At 39.5% G+C, this 26,100-nt stretch overlaps 2 protein-coding genes across 4 annotated transcripts in view; one reads left to right on the top strand and one right to left on the bottom strand.

Annotated features, from left to right (window-relative positions):
• Window positions 1-10,992, top strand: part of glcci1b (glucocorticoid induced 1b) — a 30,393-nt gene extending 19,401 nt beyond the window's left edge. For both annotated transcript variants that reach the window (XM_005751481.1, XM_005751480.1), the window contains exons 6-9: window positions 1,446-1,580; window positions 4,648-4,837; window positions 5,925-6,045; window positions 6,331-10,992. In XM_005751481.1, coding sequence (XP_005751538.1) covers window positions 1,446-1,580; window positions 4,648-4,837; window positions 5,925-6,045; window positions 6,331-6,679 — 795 coding nt within the window. In that variant the 3' untranslated portion in view covers window positions 6,680-10,992. The remainder of the gene's footprint in view (window positions 1-1,445; window positions 1,581-4,647; window positions 4,838-5,924; window positions 6,046-6,330) is intronic.
• Window positions 10,993-11,467: 475 nt separating this feature from the next.
• Window positions 11,468-23,075, bottom strand: ica1 (islet cell autoantigen 1). Of its 2 annotated transcripts, XM_005751479.1 has the most exons (13): window positions 22,872-23,075; window positions 20,832-20,861; window positions 20,540-20,711; window positions 18,187-18,259; window positions 17,919-18,042; window positions 17,117-17,315; window positions 16,151-16,276; window positions 15,873-15,971; window positions 15,678-15,778; window positions 15,022-15,068; window positions 14,274-14,504; window positions 11,798-11,878; window positions 11,468-11,671 (listed from the first exon to the last, which is right to left on the bottom strand). In XM_005751479.1, the coding sequence occupies exons 2-13, from the start codon at window positions 20,846-20,848 to the stop codon at window positions 11,550-11,552; spliced, it is 1,392 nt and encodes a 463-aa protein (XP_005751536.1). In that variant the 5' UTR covers window positions 20,849-20,861; window positions 22,872-23,075; the 3' UTR covers window positions 11,468-11,549. The 2 variants fall into 2 exon arrangements, with proteins under 2 accessions (XP_005751536.1, XP_013770957.1); XM_013915503.1 differs by lacking the exons at window positions 11,468-11,671; window positions 11,798-11,878 and having other exon boundaries at window positions 14,403-14,502.
• Window positions 23,076-26,100: the final 3,025 nt, after the last annotated feature.

Raw genomic sequence — 26,100 nt, 5'->3', positions numbered from 1 at the left:
ACGAAATGGCTCTTAGAGCCAGATCTTTTACGTGAACGACGCGAGCCGGCTCCTTATCGCGAGCTGTGGATTTTATTTTTTCTTTCTCACCCTCTCTCTCTCTCGCACTTTTTTTCCACTTGACTTGCACGCGAGCCTTGTGCTTTGTGCTGGGAAGAGGGGGGAGGGGCGGTAGTTGCACCCACAGTAGCACAGGAGCATAGCAGGAGGGAGAGAGAGAGAGAGAGCCAGGGACAACAAGTCACATTAGAAAGGTATAGTAATCATCCAAAACTATTTTCAGTTGCAGATGATAAAGTATTCAGAAAGTTTATTCATGCAGGCCCATATGACAGAGAATGTGCATTTTCTTTTTGTTTTCATATTTTAATTTATATTTAATTGTGTTGTGGTTTGCAGCGTTTTGTGTTGTTTCATTTTAAATTTGTAAAAGGAAAAAGCTGAAAATTTAAATAGTTAAAAGTTGAACTGTGACTAGTTTGTTTTTGTATTATGATTTATTTATTACATTTTATGTTGAGTGAATAAATAAAAGTATATTTACGGTGGCACCAAGAGACAAAGCACGTACAAAAGACAACAGAAGTGCTCCAGGATGCTAGGCGCAGTATTGAGTTTTTGTTACCTAGTCGGTACACAAGCCAGCAAGTACCAACGACTGGATTTGGTGTGTGGTAATAACACACACCAAATTAACATTAAAAAATTAACTTTTTTTTAAATAATTTGAATATATATGAGTACTTGTGTATAAATACACAAACAATACACATATGCTTTCAATTGTGTAATTTAAGTGATCTAGGTAGCTCTGTTTTGGAAGTTCAGTTAATGCTAGAAATGTGTTTTGGAGTTTGTACGTGCTTTGTCTCTAGGAGCCACCGTATATATTTATATATAAATAAAACCACTTTTTTTTTCTTTTTTTTTTTACATTAGTAATTCCTTTTGTGCATAATTTCATATTGTTGTTAATAATAAATTAATTAAAGCAGCAAAACAACCTGAAGAGTCGGTTCGGAGCCGAAAGAGCCGGCTCTTTTTAGTGGGCCGAGCCGAAAGAGCCGGTTCTCTAAAAAGAGCCGGAAATCCCATCACTACTAGTTAATAAATCTCCTCTGTGACCAGTTGTATCAAAAGTAAAAGGGAGACAGCAGAGGAGAACTGTGTCTGGGCATGTCCCTTTCTCTACTGGCTGCAGTTCATTCATTAACAGATGCTCAGCACTGCAACTGCTGTAGGAACATTTCCATAAACCATGATATGCTTAAATGTAAACTACAAACTGAATGTCTGCACCCACAATGCCAAGACAAATTTAGTTTGATATGTGACAAGTGAAGTGTTTTAGTATACAAAGCTCTTTTTTTCTTCTTTTTTTTGACATGTACATAATGTTCATGTTTTCTCCTTTTTGTCTTTTTTTTCCTTTCCCCTCATTTCAGTATAAGGCAACTTCAACTTCGACCACGATGCCTGTGATAAAATCCCTCATATGCAGAGTGCCGAGCAGTGTGGAGGGCATCAACCATGAGCTAGAAAATGTGTTTATCAGAGAGGACTTGGAGCAGGGGATACAGGTAGGGTGTGTGCCCATACCTGTGATGGGTCAAGCTATGTTTCAACATGATTTGGAGCGCTTGTTGAACTGCATACCTGCAGATGCTGTGAAATCTTATCATTCACCAGCTGGATAAAATGTCAGATTAATGCCATACAGACTTTAAAATGAAGCATTCCAGTGGGCTAAAAAGTGGGCTGGGCTGTTTATAAGGTGCTTCTTTGCACATATTTAAATTGTAAACTTTGTGACTTACAAAGTCTAATCTCCTGCCTTTCCATCATCCCACGCATAGGCTGTAACCTAACCATACTGGAACGCAGCTGCTGACTGTAGTCCTTGTTTTGCTCTACAGCAGTGGTCCCCAACCCCCAGGCCACGGACCGGTACCGGGCTGCAAGAGTTGAGGCTCGGGTGTGAAATTTATGGTTTTCAGGGTTTTTATTGTTAACTTGGTTTCCCTGGGTCTTTTCCTGTGTTGTATTTGTCTTATTTTGAAAGAAATATTTACGCGTTACCATAGCGCCCAGAGAGCAATAAGGGGCAGAGAGGAGGATGTTACTCTCGATGTTGTTGGTGCATTTCAGGAGGACGCTGCTAATAAAGTTACACAATTACACTGTTAATTTGTGTTTATTATTATTGTAATAATAATAATAATAATAATAATAATAATAATAATAATAATAATAATAATATTTACAAAATACCGCAATTTTGTCCAGTTTTATTTTGTTGTATTTATTTGCGACACAGCTGGTCCGTGAAAATATTGTCAGACATTAAACTGGTCCGTGGCGCAAAAAAGGTTGGGGACCGCTGCTCTACAGCCTCCAAGTAGTGGCACATGAATTAGCCAAAGAGCAGAACAAGGAGTACTGCTTACAGCTGCAGAACAGGAAGGTAAAGCTGGAGTCCATCCAACCTTTCTAGAAAGTCAGTTTATTGATATTGATAGTCATCATATCACCACAGCCTGGTCTACCTGCCGATGGGGAGACACAAGACAGGAAGGGTTGGGTCTAGTGGTTCAATTGCAAATGAACTTTCAAAATGATGGCATTGTTTACCAGTGAGACGATTGCACTCGTGTACTGCGGTGGCCTTTATTATATCTAAAGCGAAGTTTATGTGGGTAACCCTGGAAATACACTTGGTGTGGCTGCTTTGGATTCCAGCTCTGATGTGGGTGCTGGCACTTATTGCACCCTCACAGGGCAATGCTTGCAGTTTCATCAGACGCACCATAGTATTTTAGAAATGTCCCAGAAGTGTTCCTTTGCTCCACAGAGATAATATAGTGCTAGATTTAGTTTTTATGGAAGCTGCATCAAGCTGCACACAGACGATTTGGAGGGGACAGGAATCTAGTTAATTTTCACAATAAAAGGCCCATGCCAACTACTCGCTCTGCTTCTGATACACATTCGGTGAGATTTGTAGTCGTGTAAAAAAGTCAGCTAAACTGTATTAGAGATTTGACATCAGCTGTCACCTCGAAGTTAACTTCTGTGGCGTCATTTTACATGAAAATAATAAAAAGCACAGCATAGTTTTTATTAAAACAGCTCAATTATTAAAAAATTAAATTCAGACTCCATAACTCAATCTGACAGCAGATGTGTATGTTGTCTAGTGCCCTATATTTCAGAGACATTAAGGATGCAAAAGTGATTAACAGATTCACATGACTCTTAATACACATGCAATATTTTTATGTACAGCATTTAATTGAGCTCATTTTTATCTGTTTTAGAGAGTTCTCAGATTGTTTGGAGGTTGTCTCTCTGTCTCCAGTTTAAGACACAAGTAAATTAATCACCATGAACATGCCAAGTAAATGGCCTGTATTTGTATAGCGCTTTTCAAAGTAAATACTGTTGTGGTATGAAGAACTTATCTTTATCATCACAGAAACAGCTTACAACTGAAACCTGTTTGTTTGTCCTACAGTAATGAAGATGTCTTTTAATCAGTGAGTGCAGGTGACTTTACCAGCATGTACAGTAATTGTGAGATGTTGATCATGAGATGTTTTAACAGCTCATGATCAAACATAAGCTGTGCTGAGACTCTACGTCACACCAGCCCTGTCAACTGCAACTCCTACACACTTGCATCACACTTTTACAAGGGTCATTGTGAGTCAGTGTTCATGTAGTTTATATTCAGTGTTACTGTTTAACATAAAATAACCTTTGTGTTTACATTATAATGAATTAATTAGCATAGAATACATTTTTTTTATGCATCATTCAAACCCTGCTCGATTACATATAACAAGCAGTCACTGTGTAAACGCAATATTTAGATACGATTTTAACATGTTTTAAAAGTCATAATTGCAAAGATGAGCTCTAGAATTTAATCTTAAACCAGATAAATAAACGTTGACCATGTAAGGAATGCACCAAATGCAAAGGCAGACTTCACCATTTGTATGCACAACTATTGTATACCTGTGATTTAAACAACTTTTAGGCTATGCTTAAAATTCATTACACGTGCACAGGCTTGTAAAGTCGCTTCAGCACCATGCAGCCAGACACACACATTCTCACTCACTCTGAAATAAATCGCTCATAGGAAAGGAGGCCTTAAATCTCGTCTGGTGCAGGCTAGTAAACTTTGGCAGGTCTGTAAAGCTCTACTCTTAGGTCTCACACACACACACACACACACACTACAGATTTACAGCCTGCTGAGCACAGAGCATTTTTTTCCTGGTCTCCCCTTTGAATCAGCTGTGCCAAAGCAGAACGCTCTGCACATCACACTGTTCATCTGCTGTCAAGTACTACCATCTGCTGTGGTGTTTGCTTCTCCAATTGCCCTTTAAACACCCAGACAAATACACCAGAGGCCTTTTTAAGTTTTAGATTCAGGGCATTTTAGCTGGTACTTTTCACCTAGAATTATTTCATTCGGGGAGTTAGCAGGTGGGTGCATTGGGTGGCTTCAGCAGTTTCCATATGGTTTTGAGGGTGTTGGGGAAAAGATTGAGGTTATGAGTTTGTCTTCATATTAGGATTCATGTGTGTAACCGCTTGGCTTCTCACCACCTCTTATGCATTCTGACCTCGCAGACAATGGATGTGGTAGATGGCCGCCGTGCCCCCTTCCCTCCACATCGTTACAGCAGCAGCGGGGACACACGTGACACAGACACACAGGCTCCTTCGAGTGGTGAATCCAGCCCATCGCCCCGTCCCTGCAGCTCTGATCACCTACACTCACCTGATGGGAGCCCCTGTTATGCAGAGGAAATTGACAAAGGTGTGTCTTCACTAGTGAACAGGTGTAGCATGTTTGCAATATTCAAAGCTTATATAAACCTTTGTGGTTTGAGGCAAATGTGTGAAATCTGATGAATATGCTGAGTAAAGGATATCTAGACTCTATGCCACCCTCATGGAGTCTGTTTCTGATAGTTTGGTCAACGTTATGCACATGACTAGCCTGATCCAGGTCATTTTGCTGGGCTTATACAAAGGAGCAGGGCTGGGTTGAAGGCCATGTTATGGCACCTTTTGCCTAGACAGCTGGGATAGGCTCCAGCGCTCGGCAGGCCTAAATTTGATAAGCCGAAGAAGGTGTGTGTGTGTGTGTGTGTGTGTGTGTGTGTTACATAATATAGCACAAGAGTGACGATACCAATGTTGGTGTTTAATCTGCTGAGAGACTGTACTGAGAGCAGAGAGTTAATTGCTTAGTCTGCCTGCAGCAGGAAGGACTTGCAGTATCTCACCTTTAGAGACTGTGGGTGAACCAGCCTGTCAGCAAAACAAGCCTCCAGTGACGTCCCTTTCATGCATGTGATGCGAAGTGTTTTTCTTTTCTTTTTTAAATCAGAGATGTGAAACGGGCGCAGTTCACTTAACCAGGTTTGAAGTCTGGTTCAAGTTTCTTGATACTGCTAAGGAGGAGCCCTTACTAAACATTTACACACCTCTAAAATTAGTTCTTAATGACGGCAACAAAATTTAAAAATCAGAGTTTTGTTGTATGTTGTGTGTTGTTTGTTTTTTGTTTTTGATAGGCAGGAAAACAACATTGGAAAAAGAAAGATGTGCTTTATCAGTCTTGTTTGTTTTCTTATCTGAGTCTGTTTCCAAAGAATTCCATGATAAGCTTACTAAGTTTATCCTCTTTTGGTGTCCACAAAAATAACAAATAAAGAAACTATGATTCCACAAATGCTTTGTACTGAGGACGCACTACTGCGCCTTTTCCGGCAGCTCCTCAAAATCTGCAGCCAACATGTATAATGTACATTTCATGCATTTGTCTCATTATCATTTTCCAAAAAGAAAAAGCACAAAACGGGTTTCTTTTTTTTTAATTTTTTTTATTGTATTTTCAGACAATTTGTGCAGTTCTCCTCTCCCCAAGTTTGCCACGTCGCCCAAACCTAACAACAGCTACATGTTCAAACGGGAACCTCCAGAAGGCTGCGAGAAGGTCAAAGTCTTTGATGAGCTGGTGTGAGTATTTATTGGTCTTCCTCTTGGGTTTGTTTTTAGACATACCCTCATAGCCTTATATCTGGCAGTTACTGCTACACAATTAAACTGTATTTGTTTGAAATTTAGTTACATTATTTTTATGCTTTCTTGAATTAAAACAAGAAAGACAAGCCTATCTGCATTGTGGGTGGTAGGGATGAGAGCAACATGGCTGTCTAGGATCAGTAACTAGCAGTTAATCAGATACAGTTTTATAAAAAGATATCAAGCCAAGTAACTGAGTACCACTTCTGTTCTCTTCAGGTCTGGCAAGTCAAAGGGCTTCCCTCTGTTCTCGTGCCCTGACAAAAACAAGGTGAACTTCATTCCCAGGGGCTCGGCCTTCTGCCCAGTTAAACTTTTCTGCTCCTCCCTTTTCTCCCCGGTCTCTCCTTCTTGCACGTCCATCAACCCTGGTTTCCATGGCAACAGCAGCTCTGGATCACAGGTCACCCCGAGTATGCCCACGGTACCACTAGCTACCTTTTCGTCCTCCACAGACAGAAGCACCGACTCGAGTGGCGGTGTAAACTCAGACAACAGCACAGTCAGTCAGAGCCCCGACGCAGATGTGGGGAAAGACAGCTCAGCACAAGTACTCCTTACCAGCTAGTCCTCAGGTATCCTCGACCAAACCAACTACAGCTAAAATATTGCAACTAGTCAGGTATGGTCTAACAGAAGAAAAGGAAAAAAAATTGCACTCCGATAATCCTAATGTTAGCCAGCAGGGAGTGCTCAAGGTCTAGAAATACTTAGGAGGATAATGGTACCAGCGTCCTGCTGCACAAGAATCTCTACTTGATTCTAGTGTTAGTCCCGCTGTCAGTTAAGTCTGATGGTTCGGGCATTATTGCTAACCTTGGGCAGAGCCTCTCTCTTCACCCATCCCTAACGTAGCCTAGCCTCCTCTGTACTATAACACTTCCCGTAACAGAAATAGCGTTGCTTTTTATTTTCTACAATAGTAGAAACGACTGCTGGAATGACTGTGTTACTTAGTGTCAGCAGTTTAAAATTTAAAAAAAGGAAAAAAAAAATCCAAAAGTCTCACAAAACACAGCGATGTCAAGAAAAACATATTGTATTAACATTATCTAACAAGCTTATTAGCTGTTCAGTGTTCAGCAAGCTAACATTTCAAAGTGCATTTATGTTTCATATTTTTAAGATACCCGGATGTCAGAATACTTTGCCCCTTTTCCCTCCTGTTACTTATTTGAATGTATTCGTAGCACACAGTCTTAAATGAAACCAGCAGTCACTTAAGTGCAGGCTTCACCTGAGAGGCTCACCAGACGAGACTGAAACCTGCATTCCTAGTTTGATCCCTAATAAAACTTGGTAAGCTAAAATGCAAACATCAGCTGTTTAATCAGCAATTAACTGACCAATCAAAAAGCACACGGCTCCTCCGTTTCCTCGTTTTATTGCCCCACACTACCAAGAACAATAACTCAGGTCATGTGGAATGTACTCTCTCGGATTATGTTGCCTTTGCCCAGTGTTTGACTTTGTTCTTCAGAAAGACATTCCAGTCTTTTGCAGAAATGTTTCATTATTATTTTTTTAGTTTCTGGAGAGAGGGAGGCTAATACAGACTGAATCAACTGATTGATGTCACACCTTGTGACGGATGCTTTGCGCGTTAACCTGTTCAGGTTAGAATTTCAGGTGCTATGACACATTCCAGAGACCGCTGTTGAATTGATCAACTGTGAGAACTCATGCAAAAGGAACGAGTGACATAAGCTAGACCCTGCGAAAGTAAGATGCTGACAATTATGGCATTTGTTTCAGCCCTTTTGATAAATATGTACCAAAGGATATTACGATGAGAGGCCTTTCATGTGTTTTGGGACACAAAGTAATAACTTAACAAACTGGGATAAATGGTAAACTGATGGTTAACTAAGCTTTAGTAAGTAGTTTACTGTTAACAAACAAGGACATGATGACAAATGTTTGTAGTCATTAGTAATAAAGCAGTTTGTCATTAGTTTGGCCACATTTGTGACAAAGATGGTGAGATAGAGCTCCATCTAAGCCACAATTTTATTTCATTTTTTTCTTTCTTGGACCTAAACAAGTAGTTTTTTGGTGCTTAAAGCTGCCCCCAAAAATTAAAGAAGAAAAGAAGTTGTGAGAAAAGAAGCACCAAGGTCCACTACCTCTCCATACATGCTTTAAAGTAAAGCACAATTTATATTTATGAACATTACCTGTACTCTAAAGTTGTACCTGGCTTTCAAAATCAAGTCTCATTTCATTGTTTGCTAACAGTAAATATCTGTTGCCTGAAGGTTAACTGTTAGTTTACCCGTTCTTAACAATTGCTATCATACAGTGTTACTGGAGCACAAAGAAGCAGGATGTTATTTGCATTTCATTTGTGTTAATAAAGAGCTCAGCAACTACATAAACGTAAGTGCTAATCATTAAAATGGAAACAAAATGATAATCACTATTTTTATTTTAGACCAATTTGTAAAGTTAAAGCAATCAGAAAAGAGTGCAATTTCGATTTTTGCTTGAAGTAAAGCTACACTAAGGACGAAAAAAAAAAAGTGTAACACAGTTTATCTCAATATACAGATGCAGCCAGATGTGGCCTGATGTTACTTTGCAAAGTTTGTATTATCATAACATAATTTTAAAAAACAAAAAAAACATGACTTTGGCTTTGGTCCGTTTTGCCACTCACGCACAGAAACACAAATAAGAACATGTGAAGCACATTCAGCAACAAATGCAGTTGAAGTGCTTTGCTCTGCTTGCAGCTCCAAGACTTTAATCATACTAATTCTGATTATATTCACAAGCACACTGTGCCGTTCAGAAATGATTGCCGTGTTAGGCAACGATGATTCAGTTCTCCCGTGTATTACACGTTTTTATGTAGATCTTGTGTGTTTTTCAATAAAGGAAAAAAGAAAGCCCCAAAAAGTCTCTTTGGATTGATATACATTATGTTTATCTATGACCTGGGGGAAAAAAACCTTATAATTAGTATTCATAAGCATGATTTTATATGCAAATAGGAGTTAAGGTAAGGCAATTGCTGTATTTGGTTATGAGTGAATAATAAATATGGCATGAATATGAAACAAAGCAACAAAAAAATGTCACTGGGTTATAACTCTGTGTTAACGTGTGATTTGATTAAGGCATTTACTCAGATATGTAGTCAGTTTATGCAGCATTGTCACTAAAGTCAGAATAAGACTGTATTTACACGATTCTTAAAGTTTCCTCTTTTTTGGCTCTAGAATAATGCACTCACGCAGCGCATAATGCCCGTAAAAACCAGTAACCACTAAGTAAATACAGGAACGTGGAAAAATGTCACATCACTATAAACATGTAGTTCACTGAATCACGTTTACTGCTTAACATAAAAGAAGGCATGCAACATGCAGTAATAAATGACTGATGTGTTTTAAATCAACACACTTCTGGATTATACTTAAAAGGAGATCACATATACTGTATTTTGCAAACAAATCATCAGTCCTTACAAAAAAAGTCAAGCTTGTGTCTGATCAAAGAAACGACTTGGATTACATGGATGAAATTCCACCTTCAGATGTGGTGAGAAAGGAGTTTAGTTTAAATTCTTGCACTGCTGAATTGATCAATGCCAGGCAATTATGCTTCAGTTTGTTTAAATAATTCTGTTTAACTGCATTAAAATTCCTCCAGTCAACATGTTCCACTGCTCTGTAAACAAACTTATCTTTGTCATATTTGCCTTCTTTCATATTGTGCATCTCACGCAGTAGTTTGACATCTTCAGTAATGAGAACTGGAAATGAAGCATGAATGCTATGAGAGAGATTTCCAAGGCAGCTACTGTCAAAGGCGTTTTGTTCCCAACTCGTACTGAGGTATCCCTGCTAAAATAATTTAATGTTTACATTTTTCTTTCATGACAAAGCTGGTAATAGTTCATGGGGCTCTGACAGAAGCATAATACTGCCACCATGAAATAAATCTGCTCATTTCTGGTTACAGCCTGATTTAAAGGGACTTGTGCTCATCGCCACTTCCATATTTTTAACTTTGGACTAGCTTAGCACTCAGAGTATTACTTATGTATAATGGTCCTTGGTACAGTCCTTCAGGTCAGCTACTGTCTGGACACAAGCCATTCAACTCTAGCTTTAAGCCAGATTTTTCCTGATTGGTGGCCATTTGCAAAGAGAAGGGTTTAACAGTTGGTGATTCAGCGCTCACAGCCAGTGCTGTGTGCCTGAGAGCCATATTAGGGATATCTCAACCTTTCTATACACTTATGTAGGCTTTTTGCAGGGATAACATAGATCTACACACATTCTGAGCTCATTATTTAAACTGGCAATTATTTAACAAAATAAAACCACAATATTGTTGTAGTTATTAAAAACATTTTTATGTTATGGCCTTGTAGTTTGGCCTCGTATCAACTTTTTCTCTAAAAATATTTTAGATTTTCAATTTTAAAAGAAACCTCATCTTCCTGAAGTTATAATCATACATATCCTATTTTAGTTGTTCAGTTATGACACTGGGCATTATGCAAGAACATTTGTGGTGTTCTTCTAAATCAGTCTCTAGTCGTATTTCCTTCTAAGATTAAGTTGAAAACACCTCTTGCGTGGCTCCAAAATGGGCTGTCTGTCATGCTCATTGTGCGGATGCCTTTTATTTTCCATGGAAAAACCCCAAAAGGTTGTTAGGCAAAATATTACTACTATATTTGTCAGCGGCCTGTCATCACAGGCTATTCAACAGTAAGTGACCGTGGACACCTTGAGTCAGCTTTTGGAGTGAGCTTTCTCAGTAAACTGAATTTAAGAACTACGTAGTCATAATATGCCGATACATGCAACCAGGAAACATGGTACATTTGCAAGTGATGCCACAGTGAATTAGTGAAGTTAATTTTTGTTAAATATTTTTTTTAAATGGTTACTAATTCATATTAACCTCCTAAGACCCGAGCTCTTCCACGACATGCATTTTTAATTTTTCTTTGATATTTGGGCGTATTGGGGCCCAATGAATGTTAAAAACAAAGAATTACCAATTTTTTTTTTTAAACCTTATTTTTGTTTTTAAGAAAAAATAAGAGCCGCATATGAGGATATTTGTTTAAAACTTTGATAAAACAGTAGCAGTATAATGTCCTCATAAGTGGGTATCAGGCGCTTGTAGAGCAAAATTGAGTATTTAGGTCTAAATAACCCAAAATGTGATGTCCACATATGTGGACGCCAGGTCCTAGGAGGTTAAGGAAACTAGACAATCTGCCTGTCTACCTGAGACACCCTGTCATGTTCCACTTTAGAAAGAAAATATGAATTATTCTTGCATGAGGCCTCTGCAAGTCAGATCAGGCTGCTTTTTTTTTTTTTTTTTTTTTTGTTTTTGTTTGTGTTTTCTGTTTTTAAACTTATTTTACTGTACCCCTTACAAGGGTAAAATGTGATGCAGAAGAACAACTATGCATTGTGAAGTTCGTGCTCTGTGTTGGTTTTGCCGATCGCGTCGGGATTGGAGAGGGGGTCCAAGTCTGCAAACAGGTTGAACCACGCTGAGAGATCTTTGGATGTCCCTTCTGCCTCTGTAAAAAGATTTGACGAGGTAAATATCACTAAGAAAAGTCAGCGTGACGGTTTGGCGTTGGCTTTCTAGTTTATCCATTTCATTCTTATTTTCTAATGTCTTGACTTATATCGCCCAGGCCTACCTCTCTCTGCTGGCTTTGGAGTGCTCTGATTGGCTTCAGATGAGTGCTCAGTTGCTTGAGTGGCCGAATGTGGGGCCCAATCTGAAGAGGAAGCATAGATTCGGGTTACTCACTAGGAAACTGTTACTGTGCAAAAGCACGATCCAACACGAGTCGTTACACTCCATCGCACACAGCTGATGACTCGTCCCACATCAAATCAAAACATTTACTGCATTGCAAACATTTTGTGAATACAAAACAGAAATCGTCTTGTTTCAGACATATTTATTTGGTTTCCATTCTTTTCCGTGTCTTGAAAATGCATCATGTAGCAGCACTTCATGGCTCTGGAGAGAACAGTGAAGTGTGCTGTACATTTCTTACTTAACCAAATGGAGAATTTGTTTTTAATTGTGTATTGTTGTTTCACCTTCAGCAGAACTTTTGAATAAGCTGAAGTACTTCGTAGATTTTACAGTTGCACCCTGACCTTGCCTTTTAAGTCCTACTGCCTGGATCTGAAATTGCTTGGCTCTTGGGAATATGTGGATTTTTTTCCTCCTTCCTTTGAAGATGAGCCGTTTTTAGTTTTGATTTGCCAGTTTGGACTCCATCCGGAGTTCTGTGACTTCTTTTGGATCAGTCTGCTCTGCTTTCTGTTGGCTTGTCTGCCTCTTGAAGGGCTGACCTCTTTCACCACTATTGCTTCAATCCAACATGCTCTAGAATATAATAGCCCTTTACTGTCATTGTGTACAATGACAATAAAGGGCTATTCTATTCTATTCTAGAAGACGAGAGACGTACTGAATTTTATCCTATGGCAGAGTCCAGCAATAACAAGGATGTTGGTAAAAGTACAACTTAAAACCTTTTATTATAGGCAAAATTCATCAAACTTTGTGTTTTCTTTAAATACAGTTTGGCTGCTGATCCTGTGCAATTTTTAATTTAAACAGTGACCTTTAACCAAAATCCCCTCAAAATGCTTTCTGTTTAGTACAAGGTTGTCAAGGTCATGCCATAATCTTACAGATAACCCACAGCAACTTGTTTTACAAGCCTGAGAATGAGTGCTAGTTACAGCATGCAGTATTTAATAATAAGAACAAGTAACCATGTTTAGAAGCAAAATAAAGGATTTTTTTCCACATTTCTACCAGTTTCACAGCCTGATCATGCACTCTGAATATGACTGCAAAAGAGCTCTGATGTAAATTTAATTTTGCATTTGAGACAGACAGCTTTCAATGGGCTTGTGCTTTGGAAGTCACTCTGCAGATGCACAAAATTTACTGAAGGTCTAATTTGATATGTATGCCATATTAAGTGTGTGTGTGATAAGCCTCATGCCAACATTTGAGAGGAGAAAAAGAGAAGAGGCACGCTCTGTTTCCCTGTAAACTGTAAGAAGCAGTTTTGCATTTCAAGTCAGCCCCTGCAGCACTTCTGTTTGCACAGATTGACTACCGCTCATTTGCTTTATAACGATTTTATATTTCTACCAACGCTGGGTCTAATTATTGTTGGTGTTTACAGTTTCGTGTTCCCTTAATTTGGGGTTCAATCTGTCGTACCAGTTAAAAGTAGAAAATGCATGTTTAACGGCTTTTCATAGGAAGAGACTGAGGCCTCAGTATATTTCCAAAAGTCACTCACAAGTTAGTCTCTCCTGATATCATTTGTTTCTCCTTGACCTCGCCCATCTTGCATATCTTTATAGGACTTTTCTGTCTCAATGATTGTTTTGGGATTGTGGGAATATTCCCACAGTAATGTGCTGTGACTCATGAGTTAAATCTCAGTCATGCTACAGTAAATCACTCACTAAATCATTTTGTCTGACCTATTGCACTTTAATGATTAACACTGAATTGCCGGATTCTTATATGTGCCTCGGAAATGCAGTCAAACTATAAGCAGTTTTATAGAAGTGTGCAGCTTGCAACCTTTAAAGCTGGAAATTCACAAAACCAAGTTAACAATACCAGATGAGAATCCAAGCCAAGAGGAGATGGAAAGTAGTTGGCAATTACCTACGGGTAAGGAAATCTAATTGCTGTATTTTAACAGCCTCCTGCTATTACTTTGACAGATGTGGATTTGATAAATCCTTTTAAAGCCACTCTTTTGCCTGTGTGGAAACCATTGGGGAGGAAAAAGCAGCTCATTTTAACTCTGCCTTTTGGTGATTTTGCTAATGCACTGATTCAAAGAAAAACTGTGTTTATTAGTTTTTAGGAATATGCATCTCTCCTTAATGTGTAATTAAAATAAATTATGGCTAATTGGTGGTTAATGGTGGCAAATTTTGCCAGGTTCTGCATGGTGGTCATGGTGAGAGAATCGGTCTAATGGTGCAAAATCCAAATGGTCTATTCTTAAAGAGCTAAAGAGCTTCCTTGGACCAACTTGCCAATTTTCTGGTTCACTAATGTATAGTCACACACACACACACACACACACACACACACACACACACACACAGGCTGACCTGAGATGGAAGACTGCAGATTATTTAAACTCTGGTCCAAAAGCTGTGATGGTAGAAAGAAGTTTTCCTTGTCCTGGGCCTCTGTTGGTCTTGTGGATGCAGCACTTGTTCCTTCCTCAGTCTCTCCAAACGCTTCTGTCCACTCCTGAGAAAAATCCCCCTCATCCACAGACAAACCTCCCAGGATCTCATTCAGTAAGGCCATGCTGTCTGTCTCCTCTCCCTCCGACTCTGGGAAGCAACAAAAACTGTTAATTTAAAAATGTTTGGACGATTTTATCTTTCTTTTTTTTTTTTTCCCCACACAGTGTTTAAATTTTCACATTCATTTTAATTATAATTATCTAGATTCAAGACAGCTTTCCTTTCCTTAGTTTGCTTTGCCATTCACTATGGACTCAAATCACTGAGGGGACCATTTACACTTATTTCCACCTCCACATTTGAATTCACTGACTCTACTGATGTGGCTTTGCATGATTCACAGTTCAAAATAATCCTTGCTCATCTTGCACTACATCTTTATGCTGGGCCTTCAGGTCACCCTCTGCTTCTAACAAGTGCTCCATCCTTGCTGTAACCCTGAACTGTAGAAAAATTAGTGCCAGGATTGATAATAGGTCCCATCTGTTCTTAGTTTTGTTATTTTCCATATAATCAGATTATTTAACAATGAAGTCAGTTATTATTTTCAACCTAAAATGCAATTTAAAAACACAATTAAATCTTCAAGTTTTACATCTTTTACCTTCTCTCGCCTTGTCGCTGGTGTTTTCATTTACAAGAGAGATGAGTCTGTAAAGAAACAGAAATTAAGCTTATAGCATTTTGTTCATAGGTGACATACAGTGTGTCCTCAGTGGGCCTTCAATAGATCAGTTTTTCTCAGGTGCTACCTGTCCTTTTGTCATTGGCACCAATCAGGAGACATTGACTCTGTTTTTAGAGACCTAAAAGTATGTGCTAGGATGTTGAATCCGTGGCGCTGTCAGCTAGGAAGTCATGGCGTGGTAGTTTGTTTTGTTTTTTGCTGGTTGGGTGTAGGACCTAAAAACTGCTTGGTTAGGTTAGGGCATAATTGTGGTTTAGGTTAAAGTACACCCATTCACAACCATAATCCTGATGGGCTTGGAGTTACACCCATTTCACACTAATGCCATAACCTGTTGCATCACACACCGCCGCCTAAGGAAACAGTCTGCGTAAACGAGACATACCAGTGGCTTTAAGAAAACAGCCTTAGTTGATGCCTCGGGGATGAGTCAGGCTGACCTACAGCTGGCTTGCAGAAATTCTTTGTCTCTGTTCAGACTGAACATTGCCCATACATGTACTCGACATTTTCACTGTTTTTCGTACGCGTTTGGTTTTCTTGCATAACAATAGATATTTCTTGAAGCTCACTGGTCGTCTGTGGTTTCTTCTTTCTTTGCTTCTTCCGTTTCTGCCTTGACTTTATTTTTCCCCTTCTTTTTAGCCAGTTTGTCCACAGGGTCTTGTAAAGTCTGGAACAATAATTGGAACAAAATCATCGCTTATTGTCATTACATGTCTCCAGTGTCAGCATTTAGTACTGTTATTACTGAGACTCTTTCAGACCTTAATTGTAGAGAACTCATAATGCTGACAGCCCTTGAAGCTCTCATGGATGGCTGCCATGGTGTGGGATGTTTTCTCCCAGAAGTGCAAAAGTGTTGTCTAAGACACGCACACAAGAAACAAGTTACACGCTCAGCTGCTCAAGGTAAAAGTAGTAATTCACCCCAGCGGGTGATAGTTTAGACCTGCTGACTAAGCCACATGTGGCAGAGCCATTGAAAACACCATATTTAAGCTCGGTGGAGTGTACGCAGACAGCTGGGACTTGTGAGGCGAACCTGATATGTGGTTAAGACGTGAGAGAGGAGGTTGCAGCGGCTCGCTCCCAGCAGGTCCACTTTCTGGCAGACGTCATTCTTCAGTTTGTCAAAGCTCGTTTTGGTTGTGCGCACCTGAGCCTGAACCTGAGAGAGAATATATGTGAAATGCTCCCCACCTAGTATTATATGACACACAAGGAAAATGCAAACAGTTGAGTTCTTGTTCACATAACTGTAAAAAGTGCTGGGTTCTTGCAGGCGGACCACCATCTATGGGTATGTTCTGCCCTCTGGTGTCAGGTTTTAAAACATGTTTTCTTGCTTTTTGGTCTGTTGTGTTGTTAATGCTGAATTGATTAGTAAAATGGCATTTGTAGTTATTTCAACATGGTCTACATGTTTTAGGGTTTTAAACTGTTGTCCCACTAAAACAGAATATAAATATGAACCAGACGAAGCACTGTAAGCTGATGATGGACATTTTCCAGTGTTTCTGACATTTATTTTTAAGACTAAACATTTAATCAAAAAAAATTGACAGATTAATTAATGATTGCTGCAGGCCCTGCGGCAAAGGAAGAAATTGAATTTGTGGAAGTCATAATATTTTTGCCAATTTCCCACAGACTGCGTTGGCAGGGCTCTGATATTACTGTTTTTATGTTGCTCTAGGCGGGAGCAGCACTTCATCATATCAACAGTGGGGTTGCAGTCTGAGAAGTACCCATTAAATTAACAAAAGAACAATTAATTGGATTATATGCAGTTGTGACTTACTGGTATATAGACATTATGAATTGTCACAGGAGGTGCAGCTTAAACCCTGAAGTGTCACTTTGAACTATCACGTATGCCTGAGCCCTGAGATGGGCAAAACTAAAGAGAATGCAGGCATTATTTGTGCTAGTATGTAAGCTTTTCTTTCTGCTATGAAAATGATTGTTAATCTCTTCATTGCTGTGCTCTGAAAAGAACAAAACAAACCTTTCTGAATTTCTCCATCTGTTTATGTGTATCTGGGTCGAGCTCCTGAGATACGTCCTTCATCCAAAGCAGCGCTCCACGGTACTCAGTCCTTGACTGCTCCATTCGATTCACTGTCAGCCACGTGTCTGAGATGGCACGATAACGGAACGTTTCCACCTCCTGGTACAAACGGCACAGCGGGTTCCTCAGAGCCAATCTGCAGGGTGTCGTATTAAACTCCGTATTAAGGTGCTGCATGTGGCTTGGATCATCATGTGGAAAATTTGTCATGTCTTGTCTACGCTGCAGATTAGTCTGCTGATTTATTCAGCTGCACTGAAAAGTATCTCAGCTCCAGGACGAAAAGCTTTAAATGATCTTGGAAATGCAAATGGTGAACTCAAGAATCAAAAGATAAGCAATGGGGAAAAAAAAAATAGAAATACTGGCAAAACCAAAATCGTCAACATGACTTTCATGCTGCCGCTGATCTTACAAAATCTAAACAATATAATTTACTAAGTTATATTAATAATAATTATCACCACTACTGTCAGACTGACACACAGATTCGGACACGTAAATGAAATCCCTGTTTTCAGTAGAGTGAGAGTACCTATGCTGTATAGTAAGCCTGTTATCTGCTCTGTTAGGGCAGCTATTTTATTGCTCCTGATGAACATTCCTGATATGACTCTCCATCCTTTTTGTGGATTTGGGGTGATACAGTTGGCTGACCTTTACTTGAAGCTATTTTCTAGTGCAGAATGTGATTTATTTTAAGGATGTGGCAGACTGTACATTGATCCGTGTCCCCTACCTCTGCTGTGATGAGAAGCAGAGAGCTTTTCCTGTGGCTTGCATGATCTTTCCAGCTCTGGTTTTATCCTGAGAGCCCTGGGAGCGCAGGAAACGACCCAGCTCATTCTCTTCTTGGGAAAGGACTGAACAGTAAGAGAGAGAAATCACTCTGGATGGATATTAATATCTTAAGAATGTGTTTGTTTTGGTTGACATTCTAGAAGTCTTAAACTCAATCAGTAGATTCGTTGTACTCAAAATGATTTAACAATTATATTTGAACTTACGGCAGATCCTCCTCTGATACTGCTCAATGACCTTCAAAAGCTCCATGCATGTTCTCTGAATCGAGTGGAAGACCTGCATAACAAAACAATATCAGCATAAACACCTAGTCAAATGAAACGTTGTAATTGATGATTAATGATTAATGGAATTGCCGATGATAAATCCCTGATGATTTTAAATGAACCATCTACACAGGCCGAAGTCTGTTTTCAGCAGACAACACTTCTGTTTCATTGTGTTACCTAATGCAAGTTTATCATGTTAAAAGGCTAATTGATCATTTAAAAATCTCTTTTCCAATTATGTTAGCACAGCTGAAAGCTGTTCCGATGATTAAAGATGCAATTAATTTAGCTAGTTGAGTTTCCAAAGCGTCAGCTTTTCTGAGTTCATTTATTGTGTCAAAACAAGGAAAATAATAATAGAAAAGGGAAAAGTGTCTTTTCGAACTCTTTATTCTTCTCAGAAATTAATATTATTCTATTAATGAAATTGCCAAATAACTTTTTCTCTTACAACAGTACATACTTTTCCCTTCATAGAACAGCACAAAATTACTCCAACAACAATAGAAAGAAAAGGTGGACGCGCCACTGCACAACTGAGCAAGTGGACAAGTCCATCAGAGTCTCTTGTCTGAGAAACTGATGCTTCTCGGGATCTTAACCGGCAGCTTCACTAAATACCTGCAAAACTCAGTTTCTTCCAACAGTGAAAGGTTTACTTCTGTATTTGTTGGCATAGTTGCATAGGAGAAAGTCATATCCAAGTCTGGCTGAGAAAAGGAAAACGCTGAGATGAAACATACATGGACAACATAGATCGTGGATGGAAGAAGATTGGAGGTATTTGGGCCACAAAGAGTATTTGTGAGGTGTGGGACAAATGGAAAGACACTGGAGCTTTATGACACCTTCTGGTGGTGGTAATCTTGGAGGTCTGGGTAAAAGGACCCTGGAATAAGAAAAGTCAGTGCTGTGGATATTGTTCAATTGGAGCCAATTTCTTTTTACATCAGGAGACCTAAACCACAAATTCAAACTGTGCAAGAACTATTTAGAGAGAGCACTCAGACAGCTACGTTCTGACTATAATGGAGTGGCCAGCACTCCCCAGTCTCAATCCTAGACTCATTGGTGTTACAGCTTGACTGTATTGTATGCAAATGCCCATCAAATCAAAATCTCTGGTACTCTTTACTTTTTTCACAAAAAATCCTGCAGAAATTAAAAACAGTATTTGTTTTTTTTGTATTTTAAGTCTTTACTGTGGAACTGGATTGTGATCCCGTTTGCTTTCATGATATTTGAGATGTTTAGATCTTTATTTGGCGTTGAACTGTAGCAAGTTGAAAGGAGCAGACAGATTAAAAAGACAAAAACATCTTTGAGATGTGGAGAAAATGAGCTGGCGGAGTGCTTGATGCCAAGCATGGTGGAAAACTCTTATGGAGACACTTTGTGGTGGGAAACTCTGAGAGTTCTACAAAATAAAAAGAACCTTGAACAAAAAAGACTACTTAATTTTGCAGCACCATTTCCCCCAGTTTCTTCCAACAGGCCAATAATCGTGACTCCATACCAAGCAAAACTGGAGAAGAAGCAGTCGGCTAGTAACCTGTCAATAATCAAGTGGCCAAGCATTGATGGCCATTGTACCATCAAACCAAACTAGTTGGAGGAAGCATAGAGTGAAATTTCTTAAAATTACCTGAAAACAGAATTTAAAATACAAAATAGTTTTTTCAGATTAGAAATCTTATTTCAAACCCTTACTGCCCTAAATATTCATTTTTTCCAATTCATGTGTTTGATAGGTTTGCATTTAAAACAAAACAAGAAATTCTGACCTCAAACCTTTCAGCAGTGGTGTAAATAATTTTTTTTTTAGGGTCATTAGTCTGTTTGCACCCACAGGAGTCACCTGACCATTAGAAAAAAAATCTGCAAGTTTAATGCGCTTCTCCACTGACTTCACTTTATAGACCTGGAAGCTCCGCCCATCTTTTATATACAGTCTAAAATTGAGATGTTTATCAGGGGCATGGCCTAGATTAATGCTGGATGTTTATCAAGTATTGATTTCATGAATTAAGTTCTCCTCGCTCCAGTAATGGATGCCAGACGAGGGGGAGGGGGGTCGAGCAACCCAATAAAACTTTTAAGCCTCGAGCAATTTCTGGCATAGTGTAAATCAAAAATCCATTTTAGTCTGTGCAGCCTGCCTGAGGGAGGGTACCTTCAGCTTTCTTGATGTTCCTGTGGTGTGACAGAGGAGTACAGGAGCCAAACATGGCTGTCACTGAGCATGCTCTTAAACTATAAGGCCAAACCGTTTAATACTCCTGCTCACCTCCAGCTTGGCATCCAGATCTGCGTCTGAGGCGACCACATGCTCGTCCTCCTTCTTCCCGGTGACCTTGATGAGAGTCTGCTTGGTTTTCCAGTATTTCTGCTGGAACTTGTTTACCACAGATGAGTCTTGGCTTTGGATGAAGCGATCAAGATAGTCTCGGGAGTAACCACTGCAATGACACAAAGAATGGCGCAGTGCTGTGACTGCTCCCTCTCTTGGAAAGAACTTTATAAAATCTTTGGAGAACTTATTGATTTATGTGAAATTATGTCCACAAAGATATACTTACAAGTTTCCTCCCTCCATTTTCTTAGATTACCTGAGGGGTAAATAAAGTACTTGAATCAGTATTGATGTGGCCGTTGGTTCGAACTTTTTTTTTTTTTTTACCATTGACTCCATATAATGCCTTAGTCACCTTATATTCTGTCTTATATGATAACACCTTGTATTTCTAATGCATTAGAGAATACATCTGCGCTTAACAAAATCGGCATTTTCTTCACAGCTTTGATGATAAAGCCAAACTTTTACATGTCTGCAATGATAGTATAAGGTAAGGGTGTTGCCTTGTACCAGTATTGACAATAACTAATATTTTGAAAGATATATATATATATATATATAAATACAGTTTGATTAAAAAATAAAATCATATTCGAAATAATGCATTGGTGTTAGAGTGAGGAATAGACTTTCTCCATCGCCTTTCAATCCTATTCTGAGTGAGTGTAATAAAAAGTTGATGGTTAATATGAGTGATAACACTATTTTTTTTTCATTTGTTACCATGATGACTGTGGAGTAAAAATGTTATTTTGTCCTAGGAAGGTTGTTAAATGTTATTGTTGGGCACTTTTTTTTTTAGGAGGACCTGACATTTACAAAAATGTACCAAACTATTATGAGAAAGTGACCGTGGATCACTTCAGGGTTTTTCAGATACTGGAGCGTAGAGCCAGTGAGGTGGGCAATAAAAGAAAATACAGTGGAATTCTGAATTTATAATTTATTCACTTATTATTTATTTATTTATTCATAATTGCATTATCCATCTCATACAACTTAGCAGAAGGGAATTTAGTAGCTCATATGTCCTCTTTATTCTTTTTATTCTTTAACGTTTGTTGTACAAGAATGCAAAGTGACAATAAAAATCTATCATTGAAAGACAACCAACCAAACAACATGCCAGTTCTGTGCTGACATTTATTTCACCGAAATTTAACTTGGCTATTTTTGTAAAATAGTGTGAGAGAACCTCTGAATTTGTACAAAATGACAGCCAAAAAAGAAAACCCTCCAAAAACTACCTCTTTTCACCTTAAAGCATAATCTTTAACTTTTACATGCAGTAAGTTCTTTTTCACTTTTATGCAGTGTTTCAAAAATTAATTAATTTAGCTCATATTCAGCTATTAAGGTTTTACCTCTGATAATTTCCCCAATCCTAACTCTTATTTTCAGCTTCTTTGGAAAATGACTGCAGGTCGTTGACTACTTAATAAACAATATTTATCATAGACCTGTGCTCTGTTCAGAGTGCACACCACATTTACACTTTACATCTGCTGTGAAAGGCTCCAACCACCAACCCTCCACCCTTACTTTGGGGAAAAAAAGGGGGATAGATGAAGTTGTTATACTGAAGTTATTTATTTTGAAATTAACCGACGTTGTACAAATGACATATGAAAGATACAATTATAAACTGCATTTCTCTGAAGCTTCAGTCAAAGTTGACGGAATCATAACAAATGGATTCAGACCCTGGACCCTGGAGAGACTCGACCTTGTTGGTGGATCATCATGACTTCTATGCTGGATAATAAGACGTGCCCGAGGACTTGGCTTATTTATATTTCTACCAGCTTTGTTTAATCATCGCCGGGAGTGGGATTTAGGTATCTGTGCCCGTTCTAAACATGGCAGAGGAGCACCACCTGTTTCCAGTGAGCGCCTCGCCTGCTGTGCATCATCACCGTGAAGAAATTAATAAATAATCACCATATCCTGCAAAGAGCGCGCGCGCGTCACGACTCGTTTAAAACAAATGGATGATGCGTTGCTGTCGTTTCCCTTCCCCGGCAGTAACAGTGTTTACAGAAAGACCCTGCAAATAATCTATACCTCTAAACAGGTAAACGTATGCTCATTTACGTCCTGATGTAAACTGAGCGGTTTATTCAGCAAATCCGCACTGGCAGAAAGAAAGCGCACTGTGCGGAAACCCAGCAGCTCCCCCCCGCCTTATCCTTTAAATATAACCGATACATATCACAATAAAACCGAGAGCATAGCAACATGAAACAGTTTGTTCCACACATACCTTTCCGCGTCGGTGACATGTAGAAGAGCCGCTTTATTTCCTTCCCATCGCCACACACACAGCAGCTCTGCCTGGCTGACAGGCCCTGATGTACTGTATACAGCTACTGTATGTACACACAGCTGCTTCTTCGCCACAGCTCATTGTCCGCGTGCACGAAACACCGCTGACGTCATCCAGACTTCGCCCCCTCCTCCTCCTCCTCCTCCCCTCTCCCGCGCTGCATTCAGCCACTGCCCCACGTTAGTGTGCAAAGTGGGCAGATGTCTGTTGACTAGAAAATAATGACGGAGAGCAGCTAACGGAGGACACACACACACACACACACACAGTGGACGTTTCATATTACCCCCTCTAATGTGTTCTACATTTAGAGCAGTGGACAAAATGGCAAATTTTTGCAGGCTTAGTAATTATTAGCACAAAGGAATAACTCTATTCTTAGAAAAATTAAAGTAGAAAATTACTTAAATGTTGCCAAAATAAGGGCAAATAACAATCTGGACACAGGAAGACTGGAAACACTGTATTTGAACATATGGGAACACACTGTTGCACATTTTATTGTGTAGTCAGGTTGTACTACACAATATGGGGCGACTGTGGATCAGGGGGTTGGGAAGTGCATCTGTAACCGGAAGGTCGCCGGTTTGATCCCTAGGCTCTCTGTCCTGGTCGTTGTGTCCTTGGGCAAGACACTTTACCTACTGGTGTTAGCCAGAGGGGCCGATGGTGCGATATGGCAGCCTCGCTTCTGTCAGTCTGCCCCAGGGCAGCTGTGGCTACAGCTGTAGTTTGCCTCCACCAGTGTGTGAGAGTGAATGAATAGTGGTATTGTAAAGCGCTTTGGGTGCCTTGAAAAGCGCTGTATAAATCCAGCCCATTATTATTACTTCACATGAATAAAATTCTTCCTAGTTTACAAATCCCACAAATATATACATAGAAATTGTGGTTAGATCTGCTGCCTCACAGCAGGACAGTTCAAAGGCAGGTGGGGTTTGCATGTTTCTCCATATGCTTGCATAGAGTTCTGGTGGATTCACTTAGTACTCGGACACTTTTGCACTCAAACACCTCACCCCATAACGCAGGGCTAAAAAAACCAAACAGATTAAGATGTGCAAATAATGAACAGAGCAAAACTGGAAAATAAACAGAGAGATTACAGGAGTGCTCTATGACACCTCTGGTGAGGGTAATGAACAGGGTCAATGGTGGTCACCCACTGTCTTCCTAACAGTGAAGATATTGGCTACCTACACCCAAAGCACCCAGACAGCTATATCAAATCCTGATCTTAGAGCTGTTCAGACATATGGTAGTGATGTATTCTGACTAATTCATGCACACTTTATTGTGTGCATGAATTAAATGGAAAAAGCTAAATCTGACACTCAAACACACAATAACAATGACATCTTCCTACACCAATCAGAACATTTTCTGTGGCTCCAGATTGTGGTCAGGTAAACCATCTTTCTTCATGATTGGTTGCACTTTGATTAGCAGGTGGGTGAAGTCAAAGCCACCATTGCTCTATAGCTCACCAGGATGAGCTGGCATCCCATATCCTGAAAGCTATTGCAGTGTCCTGAGTCTGCCTCAGACCATCTCCTGCATGTCATTTCCCTGCTTCCCTTTCCTCTGCGCTGTACTATCAGTAAGTATTAAACAGAGAGCAAGGTTTTAAAAGGATGTAAACTTATTGCGGCTGAGTTTTTAATTTGTAACTTTTTATTTATTTATTTTGGTGGTTTGAACATCAGAAGGCGAGCACCATCTGGTTCCATAATATTGAAGCAAAGGCAGGCATCTCTGGAGCTGATATCTGTAAAAATGGAGCACCACTTATACCAAAACAATTTAGATGAATAAAAAGCACTAGGGGACAGGGGGGAAATATGTAAATTTGGCAAACTTTGCCTTTAAGTAAAACGCAAACACATCAATACTTCACTTGAAAAGCTTATGCAAGTAAATACTTCTACACAGAGAGCACTTTCAGCACTTTCTTAGCCACATACTAAACAGGCAAATAGAGGTTAGAGGATATTACATTTCAAGTGAAGTCTTATTCATTTGACCTTGCAGTTTTTCCCCATTTGGGCCATGCGGACAGGTGAAAATCATTTAAAACCTGAAAAGACATGAACCTAACCTAAAGCCTAAAACCTTATCCCTATAACCTAAATGCTAAACCTTATGACCTGCTGGATGCAAGGAGGATTTAAAAAAGGAACAAATGGGAATCGATCAGCTTTACCTGCATATAAACTAATGTGTTTAATATGTGTTATCTTTATTTGCTTTACATGCACACGCGTCCACTTTTCTTCTGTCTACAGTCTTGTGCAGACCTTCACCAGTCTGCTCTCAAAATAACTGCTGATGTTTAGTTCTCTGTGTGCCCAAAGGATGGCAGTGCAACACAAAGCAGTGGAGCTGCACCTTTAATAGTCTTCTCTCTCCTGTTTTGGGGCCCCGAGCTTTCATCTGTTGGCTTCAATTTATTTCATCACAGTATACTGCAGCTGATCTAATAGCATGTACGTTTTGTTGTCACCTAAAGGGAATTTCTTGTCATGCTCCAAATTGATGTACCTGTTTGTCGCCTTGGACAGTATTTGTGCTGCACAGTCACAAGCAGTGTGTGAGCAGCATACGGCTCAGTCGATTTCACCGATCAGGCACCGTGAGGTACATTTAAACAGTACGTTATGGATCTATATTTGGAAGGTGTGCTTTATGTACAGCTTAATTTGATTATCACCCAGGGAATATTGAGCCCTTTGATCCTTCGACGCCCCGAGGTCACTTTGTGCACAATGGAGCCTGATTTCATCCTGGATACATCCATGCTGTGTTTGTTGGGCTATTCAGCGCCTTTCGTTAATGTTAGAATACCATCTGATTTTGTAAAGGAATTTCATTACTGTGCCTTGGCATCCTTCCCAAGCCATACCTGAGACATCATCCCAAAGTCTTTTGATATGAGCAGATGGATAGGGGGTCTCTTAAGGGGAGGATGTAATCTCCATAAAGCCCCATGTCCTTCAACCCATCTGATTGTCTTCCTGCGCTCACAATCTTATCTTCAGGTCCAAGATGGTTTTAAAGCAATTTGACTTCACTTAAATAAGACAGGAAAACAATTAAGTGATGCTGTTGGGGGTCTAATTCAATCAGAGGAATTCCTCTCCGATATTGATCAGAGACTATTGATTTT

Source organism: Pundamilia nyererei, unplaced genomic scaffold (assembly GCF_000239375.1).
Source record: "Pundamilia nyererei isolate P.nyererei 1_Seehausen unplaced genomic scaffold, PunNye1.0 scaffold00313, whole genome shotgun sequence".
In the NCBI taxonomy this organism is placed as follows: domain Eukaryota; kingdom Metazoa; phylum Chordata; class Actinopteri; order Cichliformes; family Cichlidae; genus Pundamilia; species Pundamilia nyererei.
This window is presented reverse-complemented; position numbering and strand designations above follow the sequence as displayed.

Excerpts from the sequence above, each read along its gene's own strand:
- ica1 (XM_005751479.1), bottom strand. Across the intron at positions 15,779-15,872 it reads ATGAGTTCTCTACAATTAAG|ACTTTACAAGACCCTGTGGA; the intron begins GTCTGAAAGAGT and ends TTATTGTTCCAG. Across the intron at positions 11,672-11,797 it reads TCCAAAGCCAGCAGAGAGAG|AGGCAGAAGGGACATCCAAA; the intron begins GTAGGCCTGGGC and ends ATCTTTTTACAG.